The 24157-nt window shown below is 40.5% G+C and overlaps 5 protein-coding genes across 8 annotated transcripts in view; 3 read left to right on the top strand and 2 right to left on the bottom strand.

Moving 5' to 3' along the window:
- The window catches only part of herc2 (HECT and RLD domain containing E3 ubiquitin protein ligase 2), a 42748-nt gene extending 38826 nt beyond the window's left edge, over nucleotides 1–3922 (bottom strand). For all 3 annotated transcript variants that reach the window (XM_044360561.1, XM_044360562.1, XM_044360563.1), the window contains exons 1-4: nucleotides 3710–3922; nucleotides 2655–2763; nucleotides 1254–1347; nucleotides 946–1077 (exon numbers count right to left, since the gene is read on the bottom strand). In XM_044360561.1, the coding sequence (XP_044216496.1) occupies nucleotides 946–1077; nucleotides 1254–1347; nucleotides 2655–2726 (298 nt within the window). In that variant the 5' untranslated portion in view covers nucleotides 2727–2763; nucleotides 3710–3922. The remainder of the gene's footprint in view (nucleotides 1–945; nucleotides 1078–1253; nucleotides 1348–2654; nucleotides 2764–3709) is intronic.
- A 2048-nt stretch (nucleotides 3923–5970) lies between these two features.
- Nucleotides 5971–9589, top strand: nipa1 (NIPA magnesium transporter 1). Its single transcript, XM_044361253.1, has 5 exons — nucleotides 5971–6192; nucleotides 6336–6383; nucleotides 6581–6671; nucleotides 7387–7547; nucleotides 7786–9589. The coding sequence occupies exons 1-5, from the start codon at nucleotides 6057–6059 to the stop codon at nucleotides 8292–8294; spliced, it is 945 nt and encodes a 314-aa protein (XP_044217188.1). The 5' UTR covers nucleotides 5971–6056; the 3' UTR covers nucleotides 8295–9589.
- Nucleotides 9590–9716: 127 nt separating this feature from the next.
- nipa2 (NIPA magnesium transporter 2) lies at nucleotides 9717–13427 on the top strand. The gene is made up of 6 exons (XM_044361252.1): nucleotides 9717–9951; nucleotides 10646–10876; nucleotides 11216–11272; nucleotides 11604–11694; nucleotides 11825–11985; nucleotides 12225–13427. Exons 2-6 carry the CDS (start codon nucleotides 10738–10740, stop codon nucleotides 12872–12874), a joined length of 1098 nt encoding a protein of 365 aa, XP_044217187.1. The 5' UTR covers nucleotides 9717–9951; nucleotides 10646–10737; the 3' UTR covers nucleotides 12875–13427.
- The window catches only part of cyfip1 (cytoplasmic FMR1 interacting protein 1), a 28776-nt gene continuing 17965 nt past the window's right edge, over nucleotides 13347–24157 (bottom strand). For both annotated transcript variants that reach the window (XM_044361247.1, XM_044361248.1), the window contains exons 20-31: nucleotides 23946–24054; nucleotides 23726–23845; nucleotides 23324–23523; nucleotides 22613–22700; nucleotides 18026–18169; nucleotides 17678–17768; nucleotides 16861–16991; nucleotides 16557–16629; nucleotides 15542–15636; nucleotides 15153–15391; nucleotides 14917–15064; nucleotides 13347–14020 (exon numbers count right to left, since the gene is read on the bottom strand). In XM_044361247.1, coding sequence (XP_044217182.1) covers nucleotides 13856–14020; nucleotides 14917–15064; nucleotides 15153–15391; nucleotides 15542–15636; nucleotides 16557–16629; nucleotides 16861–16991; nucleotides 17678–17768; nucleotides 18026–18169; nucleotides 22613–22700; nucleotides 23324–23523; nucleotides 23726–23845; nucleotides 23946–24054 — 1603 coding nt within the window. In that variant the 3' untranslated portion in view covers nucleotides 13347–13855. The remainder of the gene's footprint in view (nucleotides 14021–14916; nucleotides 15065–15152; nucleotides 15392–15541; nucleotides 15637–16556; nucleotides 16630–16860; nucleotides 16992–17677; nucleotides 17769–18025; nucleotides 18170–22612; nucleotides 22701–23323; nucleotides 23524–23725; nucleotides 23846–23945; nucleotides 24055–24157) is intronic.
- LOC122988721 (fibronectin type III domain-containing protein 9) lies at nucleotides 18176–22602 on the top strand. Its single transcript, XM_044361254.1, has 2 exons — nucleotides 18176–20132; nucleotides 21314–22602. The coding sequence occupies exon 2, from the start codon at nucleotides 21418–21420 to the stop codon at nucleotides 22054–22056; it is 639 nt and encodes a 212-aa protein (XP_044217189.1). The 5' UTR covers nucleotides 18176–20132; nucleotides 21314–21417; the 3' UTR covers nucleotides 22057–22602.

The raw sequence follows: 24157 nt of genomic DNA, 5'->3' as shown, positions 1-24157 counted from the left end.
CCAGTTAGACAAAGTCTCCTACTATTTATTATACATTACGCTTGGCTAAAAAGTAACTTGTACGGGAGAACTACCAAATTCATAAGGGTTGATCAATACTTTATAAAAGATCTAACATGGAGAAGAAAAAAAAATACATCCACTGCAAGGAAGCAGGGTAAATCTGTCATGCGTCCCCTGCATCAACCTGATCTGAAAACAATAGGTTGGGTCTGGGCCCTAACTGCTGACATCAACATGTTCCAGATATCGGACCACTCAATGGAAAAGCAGGAAGTATGCTGTTTGAACTTTAAGCATCAATGACAGAGAACTCGTCCATGTAGTGATCGGGTTACACTCACTGTACAATCAGATCAGTATGTTTTCCTGGCTCAGTCAATTAAAAAAAAAAAAAACAGAGAGAAGCAGCCAATTAGCTACTAGCAAACCCTACATATGCTTGGCATGTCCCCCGACCCCCCCGCCCAAAAGCTTATCTCCCACCACCATAACACCGTCCCACCCAGTCCCTCTAGTAAACACAGCTTGGGTTAGAGACGCTACCCCACGCTGGACCGAAACTGTAACACCTACCAAGATTACACTCCGGAGGGGTAAAAATAACCACTCAAACCTGCAGACTGCAAGTTGTCTTTTCCACACCTCACTTGCCAGCGCATGCATACACCAGCAGGGCCTGACAGACATAAAATTGATAAACAGAGAGGCTGGCCATGTATCAAAATGGTCAGTATCACCGTATCTGGTCGACATTTCAGTGTTGTGAAACTGTCTGCTGACAGCATGGTATTAAGTCATGTACTTGGAAACTGAAGGGTGTAAAATAACAGAGATAATAGATAAAATAAAGAGAAATAAGAGCCACAACAGGAGTAGTAGTGCGTCACAACAAGATATATTGTAGTGCGACACATCAAAACCTTGTTCAGGCAGTGCTCTCACCTGGTTGCCGCCCCCAGTCCCAGGTCTCAATGATGGAGTGATGTACTGATGTTGACGTCTCCTCCTCCTCTTTCTTCTCTTTGTCGTTCGGTTCATCCTTCTTTTGAGTTCCAAAGCAATCAGTGCAATCTTCTGAAAGAGTCAAAAGATATTCTGACATTAACGTTAAAATGCTACCCCCCGGCTCAGGTATCATCCTTTGACAGTGTGTAGAAACGTAGCATGTTGTCCTAAACGAATGGCAGTGAAGTGTAAATGTGTCAGGAACACAGGTGGTAAATGAATGCAGTAATCTCACAGTGCCATACCTGGGTGAGCTGATTCTTCTCCGTTGAATGTTATCTCCTCATCTTTTACCATTTCATTCCACATCTCACTCAATCCCTCTGGAGAGAATGCCCGCTGCAAGAAGAAGGAAGAAATCAACATCACTTACCAAACATAAGTATGTCACAGACAAGCTTTTATCGCATTATGAGGGTTTTATAATTGCAGCTAAAAAAATCCAGGGTGACCAGTGGCTCAGCTTGTTTTTGTGCTACAGTATCAGCTCAGAATGTCTCCTCACACGGCTGCATTTTTGAATAATAATTTCAATGTGTGTTATCTTGCCTGTATATCATTCCTCTTTGAATTCTTCCATCTGTTTCATTTGATGAAAGAAATCTGTTGTGCAGTTTCATAACCCAGCTAAGGAAATGAATACTGACTAAACTAATATCAATAGTAAGTGAATGATTAAGACTTCAAAATAGCTGCATCATCTCCTAGTTTCCAACTGAATCAAGGAAACATCTGTAGTAAAGTTTGGGTCATCAGCCTGGTAGTAAACCATTGACGCACAGCTTTGCTTTGCTAAGAAATACACACAGATGGAAAGCCAACTCTTGCTTTCAAGGAATGTAATGTCTCGAATGTCAAAAACATGTTAGCTCAACAGACACAGCTGGACACCAGACCAGATACACAACACTAAAGCTGCCTTAAGCACCGGAGAGAGCTCTAACGATGAGAAAACTTGACACCCTTCTCCAATTTTAGTCCTGGTTTGGTAGTCCAAACCCATTTTCAAGTTCAGGGTGAGTCCAGACAAGCTTCAATTTAGGAAGGAGAAGCAGACAGCTCGCTGCACTGCCCATTTTGTAATATGAGACAGTCGAGTCAGTTTCTTGTGTCACCATCTTCTCTAAATCCATCCTATATTAACACGCTTTATAATTACTACCAACATGAGGTTGTTTTCACAACATAGACCTTTAAAAAAAAATACATTTTCCCTTAATTTACTGTATTATTAAAGGTTACACCTCTTTTCAGAAGCACACATGGAAAACAATAATCATCTGTGCAAAAGGCTTGATACAGCTTGCAGGTCAGTGGATTCAGATATGCCTGAAGAGATCTGTTGTGTCAGGTTATTGCAACAAATGTAGCCCCTATAGTTCAACTCTATGTTTGACTCTGACTGTGTTATGATAGCAGAAGTCTGGATGTTTTTGCTGAATAGTTCTGAGATAGTGATAGATGTGACTCATTTAATCGATTCAGAAAAGAAGAATTGAATCGACATTCACCATCAGAGAGGAGGCAACATTTAGAGGTTTTGCAGTAGTCATATGTGACTGAGCCCACACAGTATCACGCTGTACTTTTAATCTGGAAAAGTATATATTTTCCTGGGATCCTCTTCTTTACTTGGGTACACATACCTGTAAGTCTATCTTCAGCCATTTGTCATGAAATCTCAGCTGAGCATCGAGGGTAAAAGATGGAGAAGGCATCTTCCCCTCTCCTCTCCTGGCTGCAAACGCAGCCAACCTGCAAGATAAAGAGATGAAAAGCTGTGTTACTAATACAAGTCAAACTTACAACGTCACCATTAGAGAAGAATCATAGTTACACAATTATATACCTAATAGTGTGAGGTTGGTTGACATCAGCATGCACTTATCATAGCATGTTTCCAGTTTGCTTTGAATTGCCACAAATGTCAACATCTATGTTTTACAATGGAAACTTACACTAACATAACCTCAAACTAGTGAACTGGCGGATTTACACAATCAGAGAAACCACAGACAGCTGATATTATAAACCAAATGTAAACAAAAGGGTTGCCCACCACTAATTTCAGAAGCATAGCACTGAACCACTCCCAAATTCAATGACAGGTGTTCAATACACAAGCTGACATGACACAGAAACTATGTTACGTCTAAATGTTGCTGCTTTCCATCATGCATGTTTCAGTTGCGAAGTTAAGTTACACAAACTGCTTTATCATTAGCTAGGTGAGCCATTTCAGTTATATGTGTGATCGTAACTATAATTATATGCTCATAAACTCACTACTATGACTTCATTTACATAAATAACGCTCGGGTTTAGGGCCAGAGATGTACCCTTAACTGTAACGTTAAATGACGTTGGGAGTATTAAAATGCTAGCAAGGGCACAGTCTCTCTTAACGTTGATACCGTAGTTACAACAAGGTTATCATACATGAACTAACATAGACACCACTTCAGCAGTTAATAACATACTGACACAGCATCAGTACGCTCATGAAGCAAAACATATTGCAAGGTAACGTTCACGTTAGCTTGGCGGCTAGGCTAACTAGCTTGCTAACGCTGAACCAGCTCTCATCATCCAGGCAGCGATGAACAAGCTTCTGTGACACTGAACCGAGAGAGGTGCAGCGTTTAGGAAAGTTCAACAACATAACGGATATCTGAATTTTAACGACAGATTTCTAAATTACCTGCGGTCTCTTCTTATGCTATTCTCGTCCCCTCAGCTGCTTTGCTGCATTAACAGGACGTGCATAATGGGCTTGATTGACAGGTCGCGGACTAGGGCACGAGGCATGGAAACAAATTACGTAGTCGTAACTGTGAGAGTCGAAGCGATGGATATGTTTCACCACATCCTGCGGAGGCGGGGTTTCACTGCACTGTGGTCGCTTGGACGGACTCTACTCCGCCCGCTCCTACTGACGGGTTTACTAAACGGGCGCTCCGTCTGTATCCGAGGCGGGACATAGGAGGGGCGGGGTTGGCCTGGAATGAAGGCCGCTAGGGGGCGGTTCGTCTCGAGGAAAAAGTGGGAGTATTTATTTGACAGTCAGGGCTGGCACTAAAACACTTAGTGGCCCCCCTCCGAAAAATTAGATAAATAGATGAATACATGTGCAGCAATGGTTCTGAAGACAGAATGATGCAATATTAACAATATTTACTAAAACAAAACTAATTACAATATGTTACTAAAAAACATGTCAAAATCAACAAAAACACAAGAACAACATGCAAAATTCACAAAGGGGAATCATAAATAGACAATATAGAATTTAAGTATAAATATAATTTAAATAGATCTTGAAACAGAACTGAAATGTACTTTGTTTGGAGACACAATATACACAAAAGATTCATGAGTAATAGCCAACACAGATACAAATACAGTCTCAAAATGTGTAGATTCTTTTGAAACAAATACACAACTAATAACTACAACCTCTCACATGACATAAATTAAAACCAAAACATATCAATGCCCTGGGCAGGCACCACAAAGCCAGTGCACATGATAGGGGCACTGGGAGCATGTTAACTGCAGCTCATTCCAGTGCATAGTGAAACTGGCCCCCTATGCAGTTGCCTACATCGCCCACAGCTAGGACCGGGCCTGTTGACAGGTTACATATTTTATATAATTTTATGTGTTATTCAGTTATAGTGATTATTATTTTCAAATGTGTTTGAATGTCTTTTTAAAATCATTACCATGCTTTGGAAACAAATGTAACATTTCATGTCAATAAAGCCAAAAAAAAAAGAAAAAAGAATGGGATGTTTTTGAATTGAATATTGTTTAATCTGGCTGTATAATTTGGCTTCACTTATGGTTTTATCTGAGCGTTTTGAGCATGGCTATATACTTGTGTACTCTTGTTATTTTCTCTATTAAATGTAATATGTTTTTAATGCTGTAGCACTCTGACATTCACTGTGAATGAAAAGTACAATACAAATTAAATGCATTGTTGTCACTATTATTATTATTACACAGTCATCAGAAATGTGGGTTCCTTGTCTAGTGTTTTTTGTTCCTATGAAAAGCAACACACCTGGGATCACCTTCCCCCATTGTCCACCTGGTTTAGTCTTCTGGATGTAGAACAATATTTTAAAAGGCAGATTAGCCAAATAGCTAAATCTGTTAACTCAAAATGTAATCAGTATTATTTCAGCAACCTAACCTAGACAGATTACTGAATGTGACAGAGGCCCAGTTGTCAGGGGACCAGTATGCCCAACCCCATGTGTGAAGATATCTCATTACAGACAGATACAGTAACATTTCCTTTTGACAAAATGAACAAATGGCATCAACATTTACTTTAATATTATGCTATCATGTCACATCAAGAAGGAGTGTTTATAACACTGAGGTTTCATGCAGAAAGTTAAGTTGGGGTTCAAGTTGTGTGAAGTTCAGTTAGGCTCAGAGTGACACTATACCATATGAGTTCCACATATTTGCTGGAAAAACTATATAACTCTGTTCATTTGGTGTCTTGCTCAAGGAGACTCTAGCAGCAAGGCGGACGCATGGGGAGAGATGTAAGAGTGTATATTCAGCTCAGTTCATACTGTGTTAGCTCAAGGGGATATTTTTGCTTCATCAGTCAGGAGGAAGACTGTAGGCAGCATTCCAGGATTAATAGCACAAAAGAGCACAGTGTGGTAGATGTTGTTTTAATGTGTTATCATTGAGATGGGTTTACAGTGAGATCTTGAGTCGCATTTAATTGATTAAAATGAATATATATGGATTGGCAATAATCAAAGAAGCTTTTCTATAAGTCGAAAATTTCAGAGGTGAAGAAAACATGCGCCTTGTATCAAACTGGATCTCATAGCAAAGGGGTATTTGCTGTTGAGACACCTTATTTGGTGTAAAAAGTGCCAAGCATGAGGGCTGCTGCAGCCGGGTGCCCCATAGAACGGCGCATGCGCAGTGTCACACTTCCCAATCCAAACAGTAACGGTGGGTTGTTGACTCTCAGTCATTCTGCTGTTGAACCAAATGAACTATAACCAGAAATGGCGTTTGACTCGGAACTAAACGCTGTCTCCTCGTTGCCAGTTGCTGGAATAGTAATAGCAGTAATATCAAGTTTCATCAACGGGTCGACATTTGTGCTGCAAAAGAAGGGAATATTACGCTCCCGCGACAGAGGTAGACTGAAACAGCAGATAAGTAGACCAACACAACATTTTCTTAAACAATGCTTATGTGAGAAGAAGTAGTAGAAGCATATCAATGATATCATGAAGTCGAGTAAAGCCCCACAAACTAAACTCTTCCTGTATTTTCTCCAGGAGGGTCGTACCTCGGGGATGCCGTGTGGTGGAGTGGCACACTGGCCAGTGAGTATAGCGCCATCAATTGACTCGGTCTGGATGTACATTCAATAAGAAATCAGCTTCATCATTAACAGAACCTTATATTTCGTGCATCTTTAAGGTAAAATGTAACAATGTAACGCTAACAGTCTGAACAAATGTACAATATGTGTATAATATTAACAAATGTGTCAAAAAATGTGTTTATGAATCTCATTAAGTGATCGTTGGTCAAATTGGGAATTTCCTGGCGTACAATGTGGCCCCTGCTGTGATAGTTACACCTCTAGGAGCCCTTGGAGTGTTATTTGGGTAAGTTTAAGACAGAATTGGATTCTCTTACATTGCTTTTATTAAGCGTTTAGCTTGACATTGTGATATATGGTTTGTCTAGACGAGAAACATCATTACATACAGCAACAGCATTTAAGACTTTAATCAGAATCTGTAAGTCACAGGCATTGGATTTTTTTTGCTTTATAGTTTATTTTTTTTAAAAAAATCCTATTTAATTTGTTTAAAACAAAACGAGAATGTGATTTGTCATTTTAGTGTTGGACAGTGAGTGGACAGGTTTGATACCTCAAACGCTGTAAAGTTATGGTTAATTATCAATCTTTTTCACTGTCATTTTAAAAACTAAAATTATTCATTTTTAATACAATTTTGTTGCCAAGACATTAGGTTTAGTTTAGTTTATTTGTTTGACACAAAAAACATAATTCATTGCAGGGGTACAAAGGATTGTGCAGGTGAGATAAAAAAAAAAAAACCCTAAAGAATTGAAGACAAAAAAAAGAAAAACTGAAGCCTATCAAAGGAGAAAAAATATCAATACATGAGCACAAACAGAAGAAAAAAAATGAAAGCCATCATGAAGTGTTTTAACCTCATTGTGTCACTGTATCATTTCACATCAGCAAGCAGAAACGTGCTTAGTGAAGACATAAAACTGTTTGTATAAATACCTTCAGGACTATGAATTGCCTTGGGTGTGTTGATAAAAGAGGCTTTTTGTGTGATGCAGGGCTGTGCTGGCCTCTTGGATCTTGGATGAGCATTTAAATATCCTGGGGAAGCTTGGCTGTGTTTTATGTTGCTGCGGCTCTGTTGTGCTCATCATTCATGCCCCTAAAGCAGAGACTGTAACGTCGAGTCAGGAGCTAGAGGAGAGGATATCGGACCCAGGTGACTAAGTCAAGGGTTTTTTTTGCCTTTAGTTTACTTTAGTAACTGATAAATGTGGAATTATTAAAGATGAAGTACACTGTAGAGGTGCAAGCAGACAAGTAGTCCATGTGCAATCCAAGTAATATCAGTTCTTTCATTTTTATATTACTAAGTCAAAGTAAACATCTTTTACATATATAATCGAATGCTCTTATAAATGAAGATATCACTAAAAATGTCCATTCTCATCCTGCAGTGTTTGTAATTTATGCTCTCTTGGTGGTCCTGATGCTGGTCGTGCTAATCGTGTGGATGGCTCCAGCTCACGGCACATCAAACATCATGGTGTACGTCGCCATATGTTCCCTCTTGGGAAGCTTCACAGTTCCGAGCAGCAAAGGACTTGGCCTGGCAGCACAAGACGTCTTTGGTGAAGGGCCTTCAAGCAGCAGAGCGCTGGCTCTCTTCCTGGGCTTGCTGGGAACACTGGCTGTCAGCATCTTTATACAGTTCTACTTCATCAATAAGGCCTTGGAGTCCTTCAGCTCCAACGTGTTCGAAGCCGTTTACTACGTGACGTTCACATCCACCGTGATTCTTGCTTCTGCTCTTCTCTTCAAAGAATGGACTGCACTAACTTTAACTGACAGCCTTGCCATGCTTTGTGGTCTGACAACAGTGTGCGTCGGGGTGGTTTTACTCCGCATATCCCAGGAGGCCTCGCTTACTTGGAAGCAGAAGGGCTTACGGGAAAAGACAGACTGATTCACATGCCTTTTCATAATTATATGACTTTTGTGCCATTCTGCATTTTTTTATAACACAGAGCCTATACTTGAATGACCAAAGTTACAATGTGTTTATATAACTGGTTTGACTTCACATTTACTTGAATCTTATTGCAGTTTCTAATGAAACAGTTCTTAGTTACTGTGTAACCCACTAACATAAGTCTTTTTTTTTTCTTTCCTTCTTTAATTACATTTATACTCGTGAGTACAACTGCCACATGACCTCTCACAGCTTTTAAACAGCATACTCAAATACAGGCCGGGGAACAATTAATTTGTCAACTTCATGTTTTTACTCATTTCAAATAGACAATGTTCCTCTCAAGGGTTTAATAGGCCTCTTGAATGGTCTCCCTTTCTCCCAATGCAAGGCTGTCTCAATGTAGAATCACCTACACTTTAACTTATTCATTGAGTCTCTGAATTATTCAGTGTAATTTCAGTTGCAGTCACTTTAGTGCAGGACTTGTTTAGCAGATGAGTATCAATAATGACTGGGTGTTTTGGTCTAATGGGAAAATTTATAAAGCTGATATACCAAAAAAAAAAAAAAAAAAAAAAAAAAATCAGCTGTCTCACCATAAATCTTAAATTGTTTTGTCCAACTAAAGAGTGTAAGACACTGTTCTTACCAGATGTTTGATAAGTATTGATTTCCAAATAATAAAACTAAATCATAGTAGTTATATGTCAGCATTCCCTGAAAAATATTTTGGCTTTGCCTGTCCTCGTACAATGATTTTCTAGAGATCTTTAATAGACTTTCAGGTTTCTGGGGTAAGAACATCACAAAGAGATGCTGAAGATAAGGGCTGCAACTCGCCTTAAGTTTTCTCCATTGATTAATCTTTGATTAATTTGCCAATGATCTTTATCGAATTCTAGTCTGAAAAATGTCCATTATAATTTCTCAGAGCCCAAAGTGCCTCATTTTATTTTACCAACTGCCCACAACTCAAATATATTCAATTTACTGTCATAGATGATAAAGAAAAGCAGAAAACCCTCACATTGTAAAAGCTGAAACCAAGAGCTAACAGTTTAAATATTATGAATTGCAATCTCCAGTTTCCCAATGATACCTGCTGAATTTAAGACATTTTCTGTTAGACTAGAAAGCAGATTTAAAATAAATGCTTCCTTTAAATTATTTACTGAAACTTTGGGATACATAGGATTAAACTAAAGTTTTGGTTGTTGTGATGTTGTAGTCCTTATTATCAGTACTGTACATGATTTGCTTTTTAATAAACAAGGATTTTTAAGTCATACTACTACCTATAACTTTTGTGTTTTTATAAGTTATTGTGCATACATAACTCCAATAAAAAATCGTGTGATAAATACTACAAGAGTCGACTTTACATTGAGGTGCAGTATTTTATCTGAGAGATGAACATGCTGGACTTCTGCCTGCGGAGGGCACACAGCTCATCGGTCGCATCCCCGGTGATAAGCGGAAGAAGAGGCTCGCAGTGCGGCAGTCGTCCAGCGGAGTCGGTGTTGATAGGATGCGGAGAGCAGTATGTGATGGTTAGCCTCAGAGCCAGGAAGCAGCCGAGCTACTAGCCAACCTCCAGCTGCTACCGGAGTCTTCTTTTTGGGGGCAAAACCAAGCAGCTTTTGGACAGGTATTTAACTCACATTATTACTTCTCAAACCTCGCAAACAACCAGACACTCAGATTCTTAGTTAATGCTGATTGACTTCGCTAGCCAGCCAGCTAGCCGCCGCGCTAATAAGGAGGCTAATGTGGCTAACGAGCATATATAGTAGCTAGCAATTAGCTACTCGCAAAGTTATTGAAATGTACAATGTTGCCATAGTCACTGCTACTGTCTGAGTATAGCCTAGAGCAGTGTACTGACATATAATAGCCGGGTAATTATAAAACTACAACCCCGTTAGAGGGCGACTTTGGCTTCAGGCTAGCTCGTTAGCTGCACCTAGCGTGCCCAGGTTAACATTAACCTCATTGGTTGTAACTTCCTGAATTCCTGTCTTGACATGTGGATATTGACATAGCAGGGGAGCGTCCCAAGGCGTCAGTGTTATATACATACAACACCCAGCAATAACCGGCTATCTATACAACAGTCACTCCTGTGCGTTTGTTTGGGAACAGCTGCTAGTGAAATTAGATGCACCTAAATGTGCTGTTACTCATGGATTCTTACTACTCATCAAGTTATGGTTTACCAGCCTGTACTGTCTCCTGTGGAAACGGTAAGGCATTGTTGTTAAATTGATGTTAAAGACCCGACTTTCTGACTTTCCACAGCAGCTTATGAATGCCTTGTTGTGTTTCATGTGCTCTGCTCTCAGGTGTGTGGGCTGGCCAGAACTGCACTTTTGGTCAGCATCTGCACTGTTTGGTCGTAAATGTGACAGACCACACCAACACATCCAGCCTCACTATGGGTCAGGACAGGGGGAAGTATGATTTCTACATCGGTCTGGGATTGGCCATCAGCTCTAGCATCTTCATCGGAGGCAGTTTTATCCTCAAGAAGAAAGGACTTCTGAGGTTGGCGAGGAAGGGATCCATGCGGGCAGGTAATAACCTTCATGACCACCAAAGAACAAATGCTCCAACTTTGTCAGCTAAGTTGAGACACTCCCTGCTCTACTTGTGCAACACCAAAAGCCAGCTATGAAGTCGAACCAGTGGGGACTGCCAATTAGCACACCTTATTACACCTTCCTTACATTTCAGGCTTGCCCAGTTCTGCTCACGTGTTGGTGTTTGTGTGTGTGTGTTTGAGTTATCAGCACTTTCTTAACACCTAGTAATCATTAACTAGGATAATTATATCATTCAGACTTAACTGACACTCAAGTTCTATCAGTCATATAAGTTCACATGTTTTAAAATATGTATTCTTTGCTCCTCAGGCCAGGGTGGTCATGCATATCTAAAAGAATGGCTGTGGTGGGCTGGTTTATTATCAAGTAAGTGATAACACTCTATGTAGTTGAATTAAATTAACTTTTGTTTTTTCAGCATCTTTTTAACTGTTGAAATATATCAATTAAAATGTAGTTGAAACCATTATATGCAATCTGTACATCCAAAAAACTGATGCTGACAACCAGCTGTAATTCAGTTTAAACCTAGACTCCTACATGTTGTTTGACTTGCAAATTTCCAAACCCAGGTTTACATGGAAGGATGTCTTTGTACTCTGTGTTGCAACCCACTTAAACCTTAGGCAGTATTTCAGTGTTTACAAATACCTCTGCCTCCATTACAACATTAACTTTGCGCTTCTGTCCTTTATAGTGGGGGCTGGGGAAGCAGCCAACTTCGCAGCATATGCTTTCGCTCCTGCTACTCTCGTCACTCCACTGGGAGCCCTCAGTGTGCTTGTCAGGTACAGATTACTCACTGCATGAACTAGGCAGTTAAGCCTTGTCTGAAAGTACATTTCCCTCATATTTGTATCTAAATTTGTGGAGTGCAGTCACTGTGGCTGACCATTCTTTAAATGTATTACGTTGCAGTGCGGTGCTTTCATCGTATTTCCTGACAGAGCGGTTAAACCTGCATGGGAAGCTTGGTTGCCTGCTCAGCATCCTGGGCTCCACCACCATGGTAATTCATGCTCCACAAGAGGAAGAGATCAGCAGCCTTGAGCATATGGCCAGAAAACTGGTTGACCCAGGTAAACAACCGACTAAACATCAGAGATCCTGTCCAAATATATTTGCTTTACCTAGTTTAACCTCTTTGCCACACTTCATAACTTAAAGTATTGAAAGGTGGAAGTGAAATACATGAAATATAGCTGTTCCGTATCAGAGTGTTTGTTTAAGACCAAATATTACCAATAAGTTCATATTTTATTCTTTTAAATTCATGTGAAGCCCAACTTGACACCCGCTTCCTCCCTTTTTCTTCTAGGGTTTTTCGTCTTTGCCACTCTTGTCATCATTGTGGCTCTCATCTTTATATTTGTTGTGGGTCCCCGCCACGGTCAGACCAATATCCTTGTGTACATCACCATCTGCTCAGTAATTGGGGCACTATCAGTGTCCTGCGTCAAAGGACTGGGCATTGCCATCAAGGAAGCAATCGCTGGGAAAAACATAGTTAGCAACCCGCTGGCATGGATCCTGCTTTTGGGTCTGGTGGCCTGCGTGAGCACTCAGATCAACTACTTGAACAAGGCTCTGGACATATTCAACACGTCCCTGGTGACTCCCATCTACTACGTGTTCTTCACTACATCTGTGCTCACCTGCTCCGCCATCCTCTTCAAGGAGTGGGAGCACATGGGCACGGACGACGTGATCGGCACCCTCAGTGGCTTCCTCACAATCATCGTGGGCATCTTCCTGCTCCATGCCTTCAAAGACATTAGCGTTAGCTTGGCTACTCTTGCTGTTTCCATGAGGAAGGAAGAACGGGCCTTTCCTGCGGCCAACGGCATGGCGTCTCACAGTACCTATGAACTACTACATAATGAGTCCACTGAGGACTTGGAGGACAGAGAAATGGGTTTGCCTTTCGATAGTGTTTCCAGAAGAAATGGGGCGATGACTTCTTCATAGGATGATCATGGAACTTTTTGCAGCCCCCTAATGACTCACCAACCATGGGATTGTTATAGGCACGGTGTATGAAAACAATAAGACAATCACCTGAAAGGGGGAAGTGACTCGGACAGACCAGTGGATTGTACTTAATGTTTTAATTTGCCTTACTTTTCTCAGAATATGACCCGGTCGTATTCAGTTAGTTAGAACTTTATTTCATTCCTCTGTAGCGCTGTAAATATGTTTTTTTTTAAAGAAATGTTTTGTTATATGTACATGCATATTCATGCACTGACTTACTTTATATAAATCAAATGTTTTAATATATATTCTATATGAGGTCCTGCTAAAAATGACTACATTTAAAAGGACTGTCACTATGATTTGAATTCTCGTGATACTTGAAAGTAACAACTATTTTGGTTGGAGGTCATTCCGAACTTTTTTTTGTAGTGTTTACATGAAAAGTTCTCGAGATGAACCAACAGATTTGTTACATATTTATTGAATTAAAATGATTAAAACATTCGAAACACAAGGCACAGTGAATAAATGCTTAACATGAGTATGAGCTTTGTTACATTTCCATTTCCTTTAAAATGTTTAGCATGCATGTTGAACAATATAGAAAATACAAATTTACCTTCACCCCCACTTAATAGGTTACTGTTCACCCTTAATATTCCACCACTGCAAAACCTTAAATATTTCTGATAAAAACTAATTTCCCCTCCCTGATCTATAGCTTTCTGCAAGTATAAAACAAAGAATAGTTCATCCGAAAAAGGGGGAAATATCTATTAATTTCCAATAAGGCACAAGTGAATACAAAAACAACTTATTCTGACAAATGTGGCCCAACTTCCTTACATTTAATGGTCCTTTGCTACTAAAGACCTAAAGTAAATGAAGAGGAATATTTGTGGATAGTCTGGTAATGCTGACAGTGTTTGGAACTTCACGCTGGTCTGCAGTATCGACGGTGGCTGCAGCACCTCAGCTGCTGGCAAGTGACTGGTGTATTGGTGGCTGGAAGCATCGGACGTGTTCCACCGGCATGTTCTCTCCATCTCCGGACTTCAGGTACTTGTTCAGGATGGCAAAAATCTCATTGTTAAGGACTTGGAATTTACGGATTCTGTCCACCATCTTCTTCAGTGGCTAAAGAGAAAAAGAACAAAGTTTGTGTCATTTAATTGTACTTAAGTTTTTTTTTAAATGGCTGGCCAGGGTTCTATGTATTAACTTCTTATGGATTCTGGACTTTTAAGAGATAGTTTAACATTTTAGGAAGTACACTTATTGGCTTTCTTGCCAAGAGTTAAATAAGAAGATCAATACCACTCTCATTCATATTTAGCATCAATCTTCTCATCTGTCAACAAGAAAGAAAAGTGTAATTCCTAAAAAGTTAAAACATTTTTAAAACTATATCCCCTGTGTGTTTGTTCTGTGTACAGCTGAGAACTGATAGCAGGTTTTTACCAAACATTTCATGAACTAAAGTTGACAACTCAGGGCTCAATATTTGTGGAATGCATTGCTTAAAAATTCCTGTGCTCATTTTCTTATTTTACTTTACAAAACGACCAACTCGGAGGTAATACTACTGGAAGGAACAATGTGAACTCAGTGCCACTTATTCACAGCGAGCACTTCCAGTCAGCCACACAGCGAAAAAATCTGCCCAGTCTGAACTTATTTGAGAGAGAAACAGTCCAGAAATAAGCACTTGTGTATCAGATTCGTATCATATATCAATATATTAAATGGAATGGTTCAAAATAATGTGATACAGCTGATATGAAGTGATAAACACACTCTAGTTCCAATTTGAAATCCCCAATTCTATAATAAAGTCGAAAAACATGAAATTTAACAATAAACATCAGCGGATTGTGAGAAAGCTGATATGCTCTGTTTCCCCTCTGCTCAATGACATTAAATATGAGGGTAATGACAATTAGAAAATGTAACATATCAAGTCTGTCGCCTGATCAAGTGACATTTTAGAGGCTGTGTGTCAGCACTGCTATTCCCTCGTCTCTCCGACTCACCACACTCTTGATGATCTCATCCTTTCCGTCGTGCTTCTGCACCTTGAGAAGGTGGTAGCTGAAGTCGAGAATGTCAAAGCGTCTCTGCTGTCCCAGTAGGGCGATGATCATGCAGCCCGCCCAGTGGAGGCCGTCCCCGAAGCACTGCCTGGAAAAGAGGAATGGCGTGCATGAGTAAAGACGTGGCAATGACAAATGACATGTGGTGAGAGTCTGTGGTTTTCTGCTGCACTCACTCCACTGTGAACTCGTGGGCTCCTACAGGGATGCAGTACACAAACTGCATGGCACTCCAGAGACGGTGGAACTCCACGCACTCGTCGACGTGCATCACGCCGTTGCTGGGCAGAGGGCCGCGCCAGATGGGGTCTTCCAGGAAACCGCGTACACGTGTGAGGATGACCTCGAACATGGACAAACCGCAGCACAGCCTCTCTTTGGTTAGAAGGTCGCCCTCACGAGCGATGGCGATTTGCTGAAAGAAAAGTGAAGCAGGAGACATGTAGAAGGATTCAAGTCACAAATACTGAACCTTACTCGGTTAAAATCTTTTACTTGTAAGATCATATAACAACGCTGATTGTGTTGACGGCTTCCTGTCCTGGTATATTTGGACATGTCATACCTGTGGGGTGCCGAGGCGCTCAATCAGTGGAACCAGATGCAGCGCTGTGTATTTGGCTTCCAAGCGCTTCATCTTGGCATCAAGGCGCTCCCCCTCTGCATTATGAGGAAGAGAAATGTGTAAGAGCATATCTGGTGATATTCTATATTTGTATATTTGTCAACAAATCCCCTTAAAAAAAGACCAAAACCAAAAATGTATTTAGCCAAAGTGTCCAAAGCCTGATGTAGATTATTCTTCTGTGTCATAAAGCTGCATTGTTGACCAAAAACTGTTTAAAACACATCAATGCACAGCACTGTTGCCCTGGGTGACCTGTTCCGTCATTACCATAAACACGGGCACTGTGGTTTATCTTGACTCAATCCCACATACACAGTCATGCTGCTGTAAAAAAAATACTGGCGCAGCAAATGTGTATTAATCCATGGCTGAAAACAGTCCCCAACAAATGAACTATTTACTCCCTTTTGAGTAACATTTGCTAAAAACTACAGTGACCAGCTGTTTTAGGAAATTATTTTATCTTTTCTAAATGTGAAAGTATATATTCATGACCTGTTTTTTAAGATTTACATCTTCAGTATGAACCAATAGCATGTGGGCTGTGATTCACAAACAGGATCAGGAAGTCAGAAAGTTGATTTTGGGATGTGTCTGCAATCAACTAATTTACTTCTTCCTTTACTTGATACTTGTCAATCATCATCATCGATTGTTAATTTTTGCATCTAAAAACTGTGGTGCCTTGAACTGTGGGATTAGCAGAAAGTAGTGTACATGCCATATATACTAACTCTTGACATTAAATTGTGGGAATTTTTACAGTATTATAGAAAATATATGAACTAACACACCTAGAATTTGGACATTCAAATAAAATGGCAGACAGACAATATAGTGCACTAGACAGCAAATAGGGAGTGATTTCAGACAGCCTCGCAGCCTTAGGTGTTTTTCATGGAATTTGTTGACAGACTTTTCTCCTTATAAATGATGTTTTTCTTGTATTTACCTTTGACATGGACTCTGGGAAGAATGTTCTGGAAAGGTGCAGCATGCAGCAAATCACAAACTTCTTCCTGTGACTGGGAGGAAGATACAGCAGAGATTATAATTCCCATCTATCCTCGTTAATACCAGAAGACTTGTGTACAGACACCTGATGATTGTATCATGGATGTGATGTCAGTGCTTGACTAAGGATGGCACTCATAAACTACAGCATTAAATTCTGTATTTTACAAATGATGACCAAGAAGTATTTGTTAATCTGCAGGTATAATCTAAATAAGGTGTTGCTAGACTGTGACGCATACCAGACTCTGCTCGCTCAGCAGACAGAAGAGGAGGGCATTGCCCACTTCCCTCAGGTTCTGGAAACACACCGTCTTGAGCTCGGCGTACTCAACAATGTCCTTCAGCTGGTGGTGAAAGAACTCCAGGATACCTGAAAGGAAATACAGCCCAATTATCTAATCTTCCAACCTCATTTCATTTCTGTCACAGTTTAATAGCCCTCACCTGTCCATCGCAGCAGTAGGTATACCCTATTCAGTTAATAAGCACATGCACTGCTGATGTGGCAGCATGGCGAATTTTATTAGATGCCAGTTCTCTGTGTAAAATGAAGGCACTCAGTGTGACTCATTCCTGACTGTTCTCCTGCAGTTTTCTCCTCTGATTTAGAAAAAGCTGAATAGAAACAAATTGAGCCAAGCAAGTATAAACCATGGTATTTGTTCAGCTACTTCATGGTGATTTGATGCCACGTTATTTGCTGTAGCTCTAGTTTATAGTCTCCCCAATGTCCGAAAGCTTCAATTAAAACATTTCGCTTGGTGGCTGCAAAGCTCGGTCCTTTTAACTGGAGTGGTGCCTCCTCCCGGCTCACAGCATCTGTGGGACATTTTTGTGACCAATTCTTTTTGTAGTTTTTCAGAACTCTACTGTAGTTAACAGACAGAGTGAGATCAAAATAAATGTTTGCACATTTCTTCAGGGAATTCAAATGGGAGCTGCCAATAAACGTGGAATTAAAGAAAAAAATCCTTTTATTTTTTCTCTTTTTAAATTCAAATTAGATCAATAAACTGATTCATGTTAAATATATGCAGAGGTCAAATTTCCACTGACCTGGGGAGCCATACTCGTGGCGGGGAAGTCGGCAGATCTTGGGCATCACCTCCATCAGGGTCTTCACATACTGCATTATAGTACCCTGAAGCTATACACGAGAAGGAGAGCATTAACCTGAAGCGCGTATGATTAATCATTCAAGACACAAGAGAAACACATACAAACTGAACCAACAAATATTCACATTTCTCTACTGTGTATTTGGTAGCGATGACATCACTCTGATTCATAACTAACAAAGAGAGCATCCTCTTTCAACCCCTCCACACAGTGACATCCTCTGTTTTGCAACAGCAGTTCTAATTATGCCTCCCACACACTCTTACCGATTACTGTCCCACTCACCAGGCTTTTAACGACCTTCAGCAGCTCCTCCATCACCACAGCGATGCCTTGGTAGCCCAGAAGTCTGCACATGACCTTGATGTGCGGGGGACCCACGAAGTTCCTGTATGAGCTAAATATGCTGCTGTACGCCAGGTTCAAGGTCTACATTCAGAGGAGGAAAGGTGAGGACAAGTTCAACTCAGAGCATCAGCACTTTTTTAATTACTTAAATAAACACTGTAATTTTCAATCATCCATGATGCATCAGGGAGTGAGGATGAGTATTTGAAAGACAAATGACAAACAGATTGTGTTTTCTGTTAAAGCCACTGCTCACTACTATCCTCTCCCTCATGACCAAATGGGTTCTGAAGATAAATTCAGCCCCCATGAGTCTACTGGTGGCTACAGCAGGGCTGACTCACAGTGAACACTTTCAACACATTATCACCACAGGACACACCAAAAAACATTTTATGTTTGGGAAATCAAACGAAATACGTTTAACACACATTAGCACCCTGTAGAGGCTGCGACGCTCAAGAAACCCCCACTATACAGAAAGTACTGGGACAGAATGTACAACATCCAGATAATTTTGTAATTCTTAGCGCTAGTGTGGATAAAAATGTCAATATTCTGCTACATGGGATAATTTATTAAAAATGGATAATCACGTCAGTGGCATGATTGTAGTTTGAGATATTTTCTGTGCAAAATGAGACTTTGACCTCAGGTGGTGCTAGAGAAAAGCTAATGGAGACATTTTATACATGAAGTTCAGTTTTATTTACCACAAGAAATACTACTCAGTCTCTAAAAACTGTTGCATAATGTCTTCTGTGGCTCTGGAGGGAGCTTTCCAAAGTTTGAAACAAGACTAAGAGTCTACAGCCAATGAAATGCTAACATGCTGAGGTTTAGGAGGTACAATGTTTATGTAACGTTTATCATGTTCACCATCTTAGTTTAGTGTGTTAGCATGTTAACATTTGCTAATTTACCCTGAACACAAACGTACAACTGAGGCTGATGGGATTGACATAATGTTTGCAGTTGTTTGGTCATAAACAAAAGAATAAAAGTCAGGAGATCATCAAAGTCAAGAGGTTAGTTAGGATTCATCCTCTGGTGACCAAGAATGTCTACAAAATTTCATAGCAATCCATACAATAGTTGAGACATTTCAGTCAAGACCAATGTGGTAGAACAACTGACCGACCAACATCACTATTCCACTAACCTGGCAAAACAAGTCCTAACATGACATCCTCAATAAAAACGGGTTAATCACTTTAAATTTAATGGCAACCTCCCTGGTAGATTATGAGATATATTGTGTGCAAAACTGAGATTTTGGCCTGAAAGAGGCCCAAGAGGAAAACTCATGGAGTGTCAAAGAAGCAATGGATACATTTCACAGCTTTCTGACATATTTTGGAAAAAGGACGTTTCTGAAAATGTCAGTGTAAGAGGATCACCAGAAACATCAGGAGTCATCCTCTGGGGAAGATGAATATCCCACAGTAAATTTCATGACAATCTGGCCAGCATTGTTAAGAGATTTTGCTCTGGACCAAATGGTTTGACAGATGGAGAAACAAAATTTCAGCTCCCACCTCTCCTGACAGAAGGCACACTGCATTGCTAGTTTTCCGGATTGAAAACCATGGCATTCACCAAAGTGTTGCTCAAGGGTTTATGACTGATTAATCTCACCAGATGAAATATCAAGGCATATCAGATAATTTTTATAAAAAACCAATTGATAAATAATAAGCCATTTGGATGTTGAACTGTTTCAACCCGATGCACTCTTTTCTAACATTCACTGCTGGAGATTTCAGCTCCCTCTCTCCCCTGTCGGCAGAGAGTTGAAGTCGCTGCTCTAATCCAGCAGCACTCCCACTAGTGTGGCAGCAGTGGAGACAAGGACACAACGATCTCTGGTCCACTCCTGAGGTTGAAAACCTACACAGCAGCAGCCTCCAGCATCAGAGCTGTTGATACAGTGACAGTGGAATAGATGCTAATATGACTCATGGGTAGCTGGAGCGCAGGATAATCTGAACACGTCAGGCACTACAGATTGGTATGTTCAACAAATACTGGCACCGTTTTCCCGGTAAGTCTTCCCTCCAATCATGCTTTGAATGGATGACCACTAATGACTATCTTAACATGGTTTATTACAATATAGACCAGTATGTTTTGTTGCTATGGGTTACTGCTGGTGCAACAAAAAAAACCTGTGAAAGGACGCATTTACTGAAATTAATTAGTGGAAAAAATAGAAGTATCTCTTAAGTGACTTGTGCTTTTTAACTCACATGTAAGCACTCTGGTTTGGTTTAAACTAAGAATTCTACAACGGACTTAAAACCTATTGTTCTTGTGAGACTATCTGTATCTGAAAAATGTATCTGCCTTATTAATTTCCATGATGGCTTAGTTAGAAAACCCTGTTGAAAAATAAGGACCATTTACTTTGAATGTGCACCACACCCACTCTGCATTACTTCATACGGGAGGAGGCAAAACTTGCATTATTATTATCATTTCACACCACTACTTGACGTATGACTTAGCTCATAACTGAGCTATTATTTTGTATTCCATAGTAGAAAAAGCTAAGTTTCAATAGATATTACAAATAATGCTCAAATCAAAGCTAAAACCACTCCGTTCAAACCTTTTAACTGCTCTTCAAGGTCAACAGATCGTCACCTTTCCTGTAACAGGTGACTTAACACCACAGATGAGCCTCGTCACAAATCATTCTGCATTATGTAATTTGCCGAACATCTGTACGTACGCACACGTCCCCTCCCACCACTGCACTTTGTCCCAGATAATCCTTTCTACAATGCTTATTATCTTCTGATGTTGTTATTTCTTCTTTTATGCTTGATGTAATGTGGGATGGGTGGGTGGCCATGACGTTTTTGATTAATTATGTTTAACATTATCCTCTCTGAGCGGGAGGTATAGGATGGAAGCAATTACATTTTTTAAGGGAATCTGCTTTTATGTTTAATTTGGCCACAGGCGAGTCTGGATTCTCATATTATTGCGCGTGCGCCATCATAACAGAAAAGGTGCTGTAATCAAAGCGGTCAAAAGAGTCTGTAATCACATGAAACAAGCACCACAACACCAACAAACCTGCTATTTTCATGCTGATTTGATGACAACTTGGTGGAGACTCAATGTAAACAGCCGGGTGGAAATAAGCACAAAAAATTATTGTGCTTAAAATGATCTTTTCTGTCTGTCTTACTGTGTTTATGTTATCTCTCTTTCCAGCCCAATTTACATTGTGATCTCACAAAGACTATAACTGAGGAAACACTTCCTTCATTAACACAGCTCCAGAAGCAGACAAACAGACAGACAGACAGACAGACATCATGGGTATTGTGGTCTACAACATCTCCACCACCTCCGCTAGAGTGAGCTGGCCGTCCTTCCCCGGCTGCCTGGACACTTTCTACAGCGTCATGTACGACCCCAACTGGAACAGCCTGCTGATGGGCTACAAGCGCAAAACTTTCATGCACGAGGAACGCATCCCCGTCAGTCAGACCAGCACGCATCTGGCCAACCTCCTCCCACAGACCGCCTACTTCTTGTGCGTGACGTGTCAGGCCGCCAATCCTGTTCGCGACCAATGCCAGGTGTTCAGCACTCTGACCGAGAGCAGTGAAGGCCACGACAGGGCCGGCTGGGAGCTCGCCATGGGTGTCTGGCTGACCTGCTGCATCTTGCTCCTGCTCATTGCCGGCATCCTGTTGTGGGGATGTCTCCACAACATCTGCTCCATCCCCAGCCAGGCCGCCAACAGCTGCCCTGTGGTGGCCAACGCAGCCCGCCAAGACACCTCTGGATCCAGACACCTCTACACTGCCAGAGGAAGTAGCAACAACAGCGCCAAACATGCTGCCGTCATACAAACCCCGCTCCTTTCAGCTCAGACCACTGGCCACATAATTACCCAGGACCATGAGCTGAGAACACTTGCTAAGCTGTCTGGCAGCGAGCCAGTATGAATCAACTGGATTGAGGTCATCACAGCATTGTTCTGCATGGACTGAATTGTCTGTCGAGTATTTTTACCCACTGATGAATTCCTATTTGTGTTTAGGAGAAATAGAGTGTTTCCATTTAAAATTAAATCTTGCTGAACTAATTCAAAGTTTTCAATGATGTTCAAAATGTTTTGTAATTGCGCAAATAATCGATCCTGTCTGTATTTGTTTGTTCTATTGAATGTGAATGTTTCTCTCATAAATAACAAGAAGCTCATGAAGGACTTTTTGATTGATTGTGTACTATGAATATGAATTGTTTTCCCTTTACTTTGCACACACAAGACATTTCACACATAGTTACCCATAATGATGCTTTTCTAGAAATCTATCAATACATATATCAATAAAGTAGTGAATCTGTGGCTGAAAATGTCGACCATAGGAGAGCTCATACACTGCCAGTCGAATCATGCCAGAAATCAATAAAGATCATCCACTAATGGAATAAGAGAAAATTAATTTAAAAAAGGACAATGTTCTCTCTGTGGGTGATGATGAAGAAAAGCGTACTGACCTTTGATCCGTACAGATAATGGGGTTGAGCATTGGGCGGTTTGTCCCTCTGGAACTCCTGAGAGAAGGGCAGGATGGTGCGCACAAACCTGAACACAGATAATGATTCTTCAAACATGTATCACTAACGTCACCAACATCAAGATATGATGCACATGATCAGAAATAGCAGAAGGTTTAAAATACATCCAAACACTTGTTAAACTTTCCTCTCCAGTTATGCTATACATAACCTTGCTGGAGTATTGTGTTTGAGTGTTAACAGCGTTGACATCAGAGATACAACAAAACAAACAGCAGGAATAAAATATGAACAGACCAAACATGAGTATTTGCTTGTTTTCTTAGTCTCCTGTCTTTGGGTTTTGGCATGTTGGTTGGACAATACAAGCAATTAATGTAAACTTGGGCTTTTGGTAATTATGAAGGACTTTTTAATAATTTTCAGACATTTTGTACAATAAACGATTAATTGATTACTGAAGAAAATGATTGGCAGACTAATTAACAATAAAAATAATGTAAATTGATGTACCACATGAACATTAATCATGATCGCAGCATGCTGGCTGATGTTCATGTTTTGAAAAAATAATTGGCTTCCATTCTATTTTGTGTTATATGTTTGTTAAACAAATGTCAGAATTAATTAGCTAGTTTACCACCAACAGTTCCTGTAATGTGACTCAGACAGTGGTCCAAACTAACACACCTGTTGGTGGAGCCGTTGTAACAATAGTTGGGCAAGAAATCATAGTTGAGTTCCCAGAAGACGTGCAGTGTTATCCGTCCGTAGGGGGCCGACACGTTGTGGTTGGCCTCGCGGAACATGGCGTCAAAGCTGTCCAGAGTCAAGAACTTACTGAGGAGCTTGTGCGTCAATCGGTTGATGTCGAGAAGACCTTCCAGTTCCTTTAAGCAAGAAAGAGACATAAAAATAGTCAATACAACTGTGCACCAACACACTGTTCCTACTCTCCAGGGACAAACTTTACATCATGAAAAGCTCACAAAGTCTGCCTCTAGAAATACACACAAAGAAGCAAAAGTAGCTAACACAAAAATACTGATAGAAAAAGAGAGGATATTGTTACTAAGACTAAAATGGCCGTACCATAATTGAAGTGAGGTCCTCACTCTCAAAGCGATTGATGGCCAGCTCTAGAGACTTGTAAAGGGCAGCTGAAACCCTCTGAGTGATGAGTCTGTTCAGATCAATGGAGCGGCCTAGAAGCTGAAGTTCACAACCAGTTAGACAGGCAGAGACAACATGACGCCAAAATAATGGAAGTGGCAACAGAGAGGTACAGTATATGAGCATGACTGGTAAATACCTGGACGTGTCGCTGCTTCAGCAGAGTCTCGTAGCGGTTGGATGCCGGCCAGGGAATGTTAGCCCCTTGGTTCTTGCAGTCAGTTCTCAAACGTTTGTCAAGCAGAAGACTGAGGGGTTCAAATGAATACAGGAAGGGTCACGTACAGAGTGAAGTGTGAATTTGCATTTTAAAACTATTTGTTCTGAAATTAAGTGCATTACAGCAGTGGT

Source organism: Thunnus albacares, chromosome 9 (genome assembly GCF_914725855.1).
Source record: "Thunnus albacares chromosome 9, fThuAlb1.1, whole genome shotgun sequence".
Classification (NCBI taxonomy): domain Eukaryota; kingdom Metazoa; phylum Chordata; class Actinopteri; order Scombriformes; family Scombridae; genus Thunnus; species Thunnus albacares.
The sequence above is the reverse complement of the archived record's forward strand: the minus strand, read 5'-3'. Positions and strand labels throughout refer to the sequence as shown.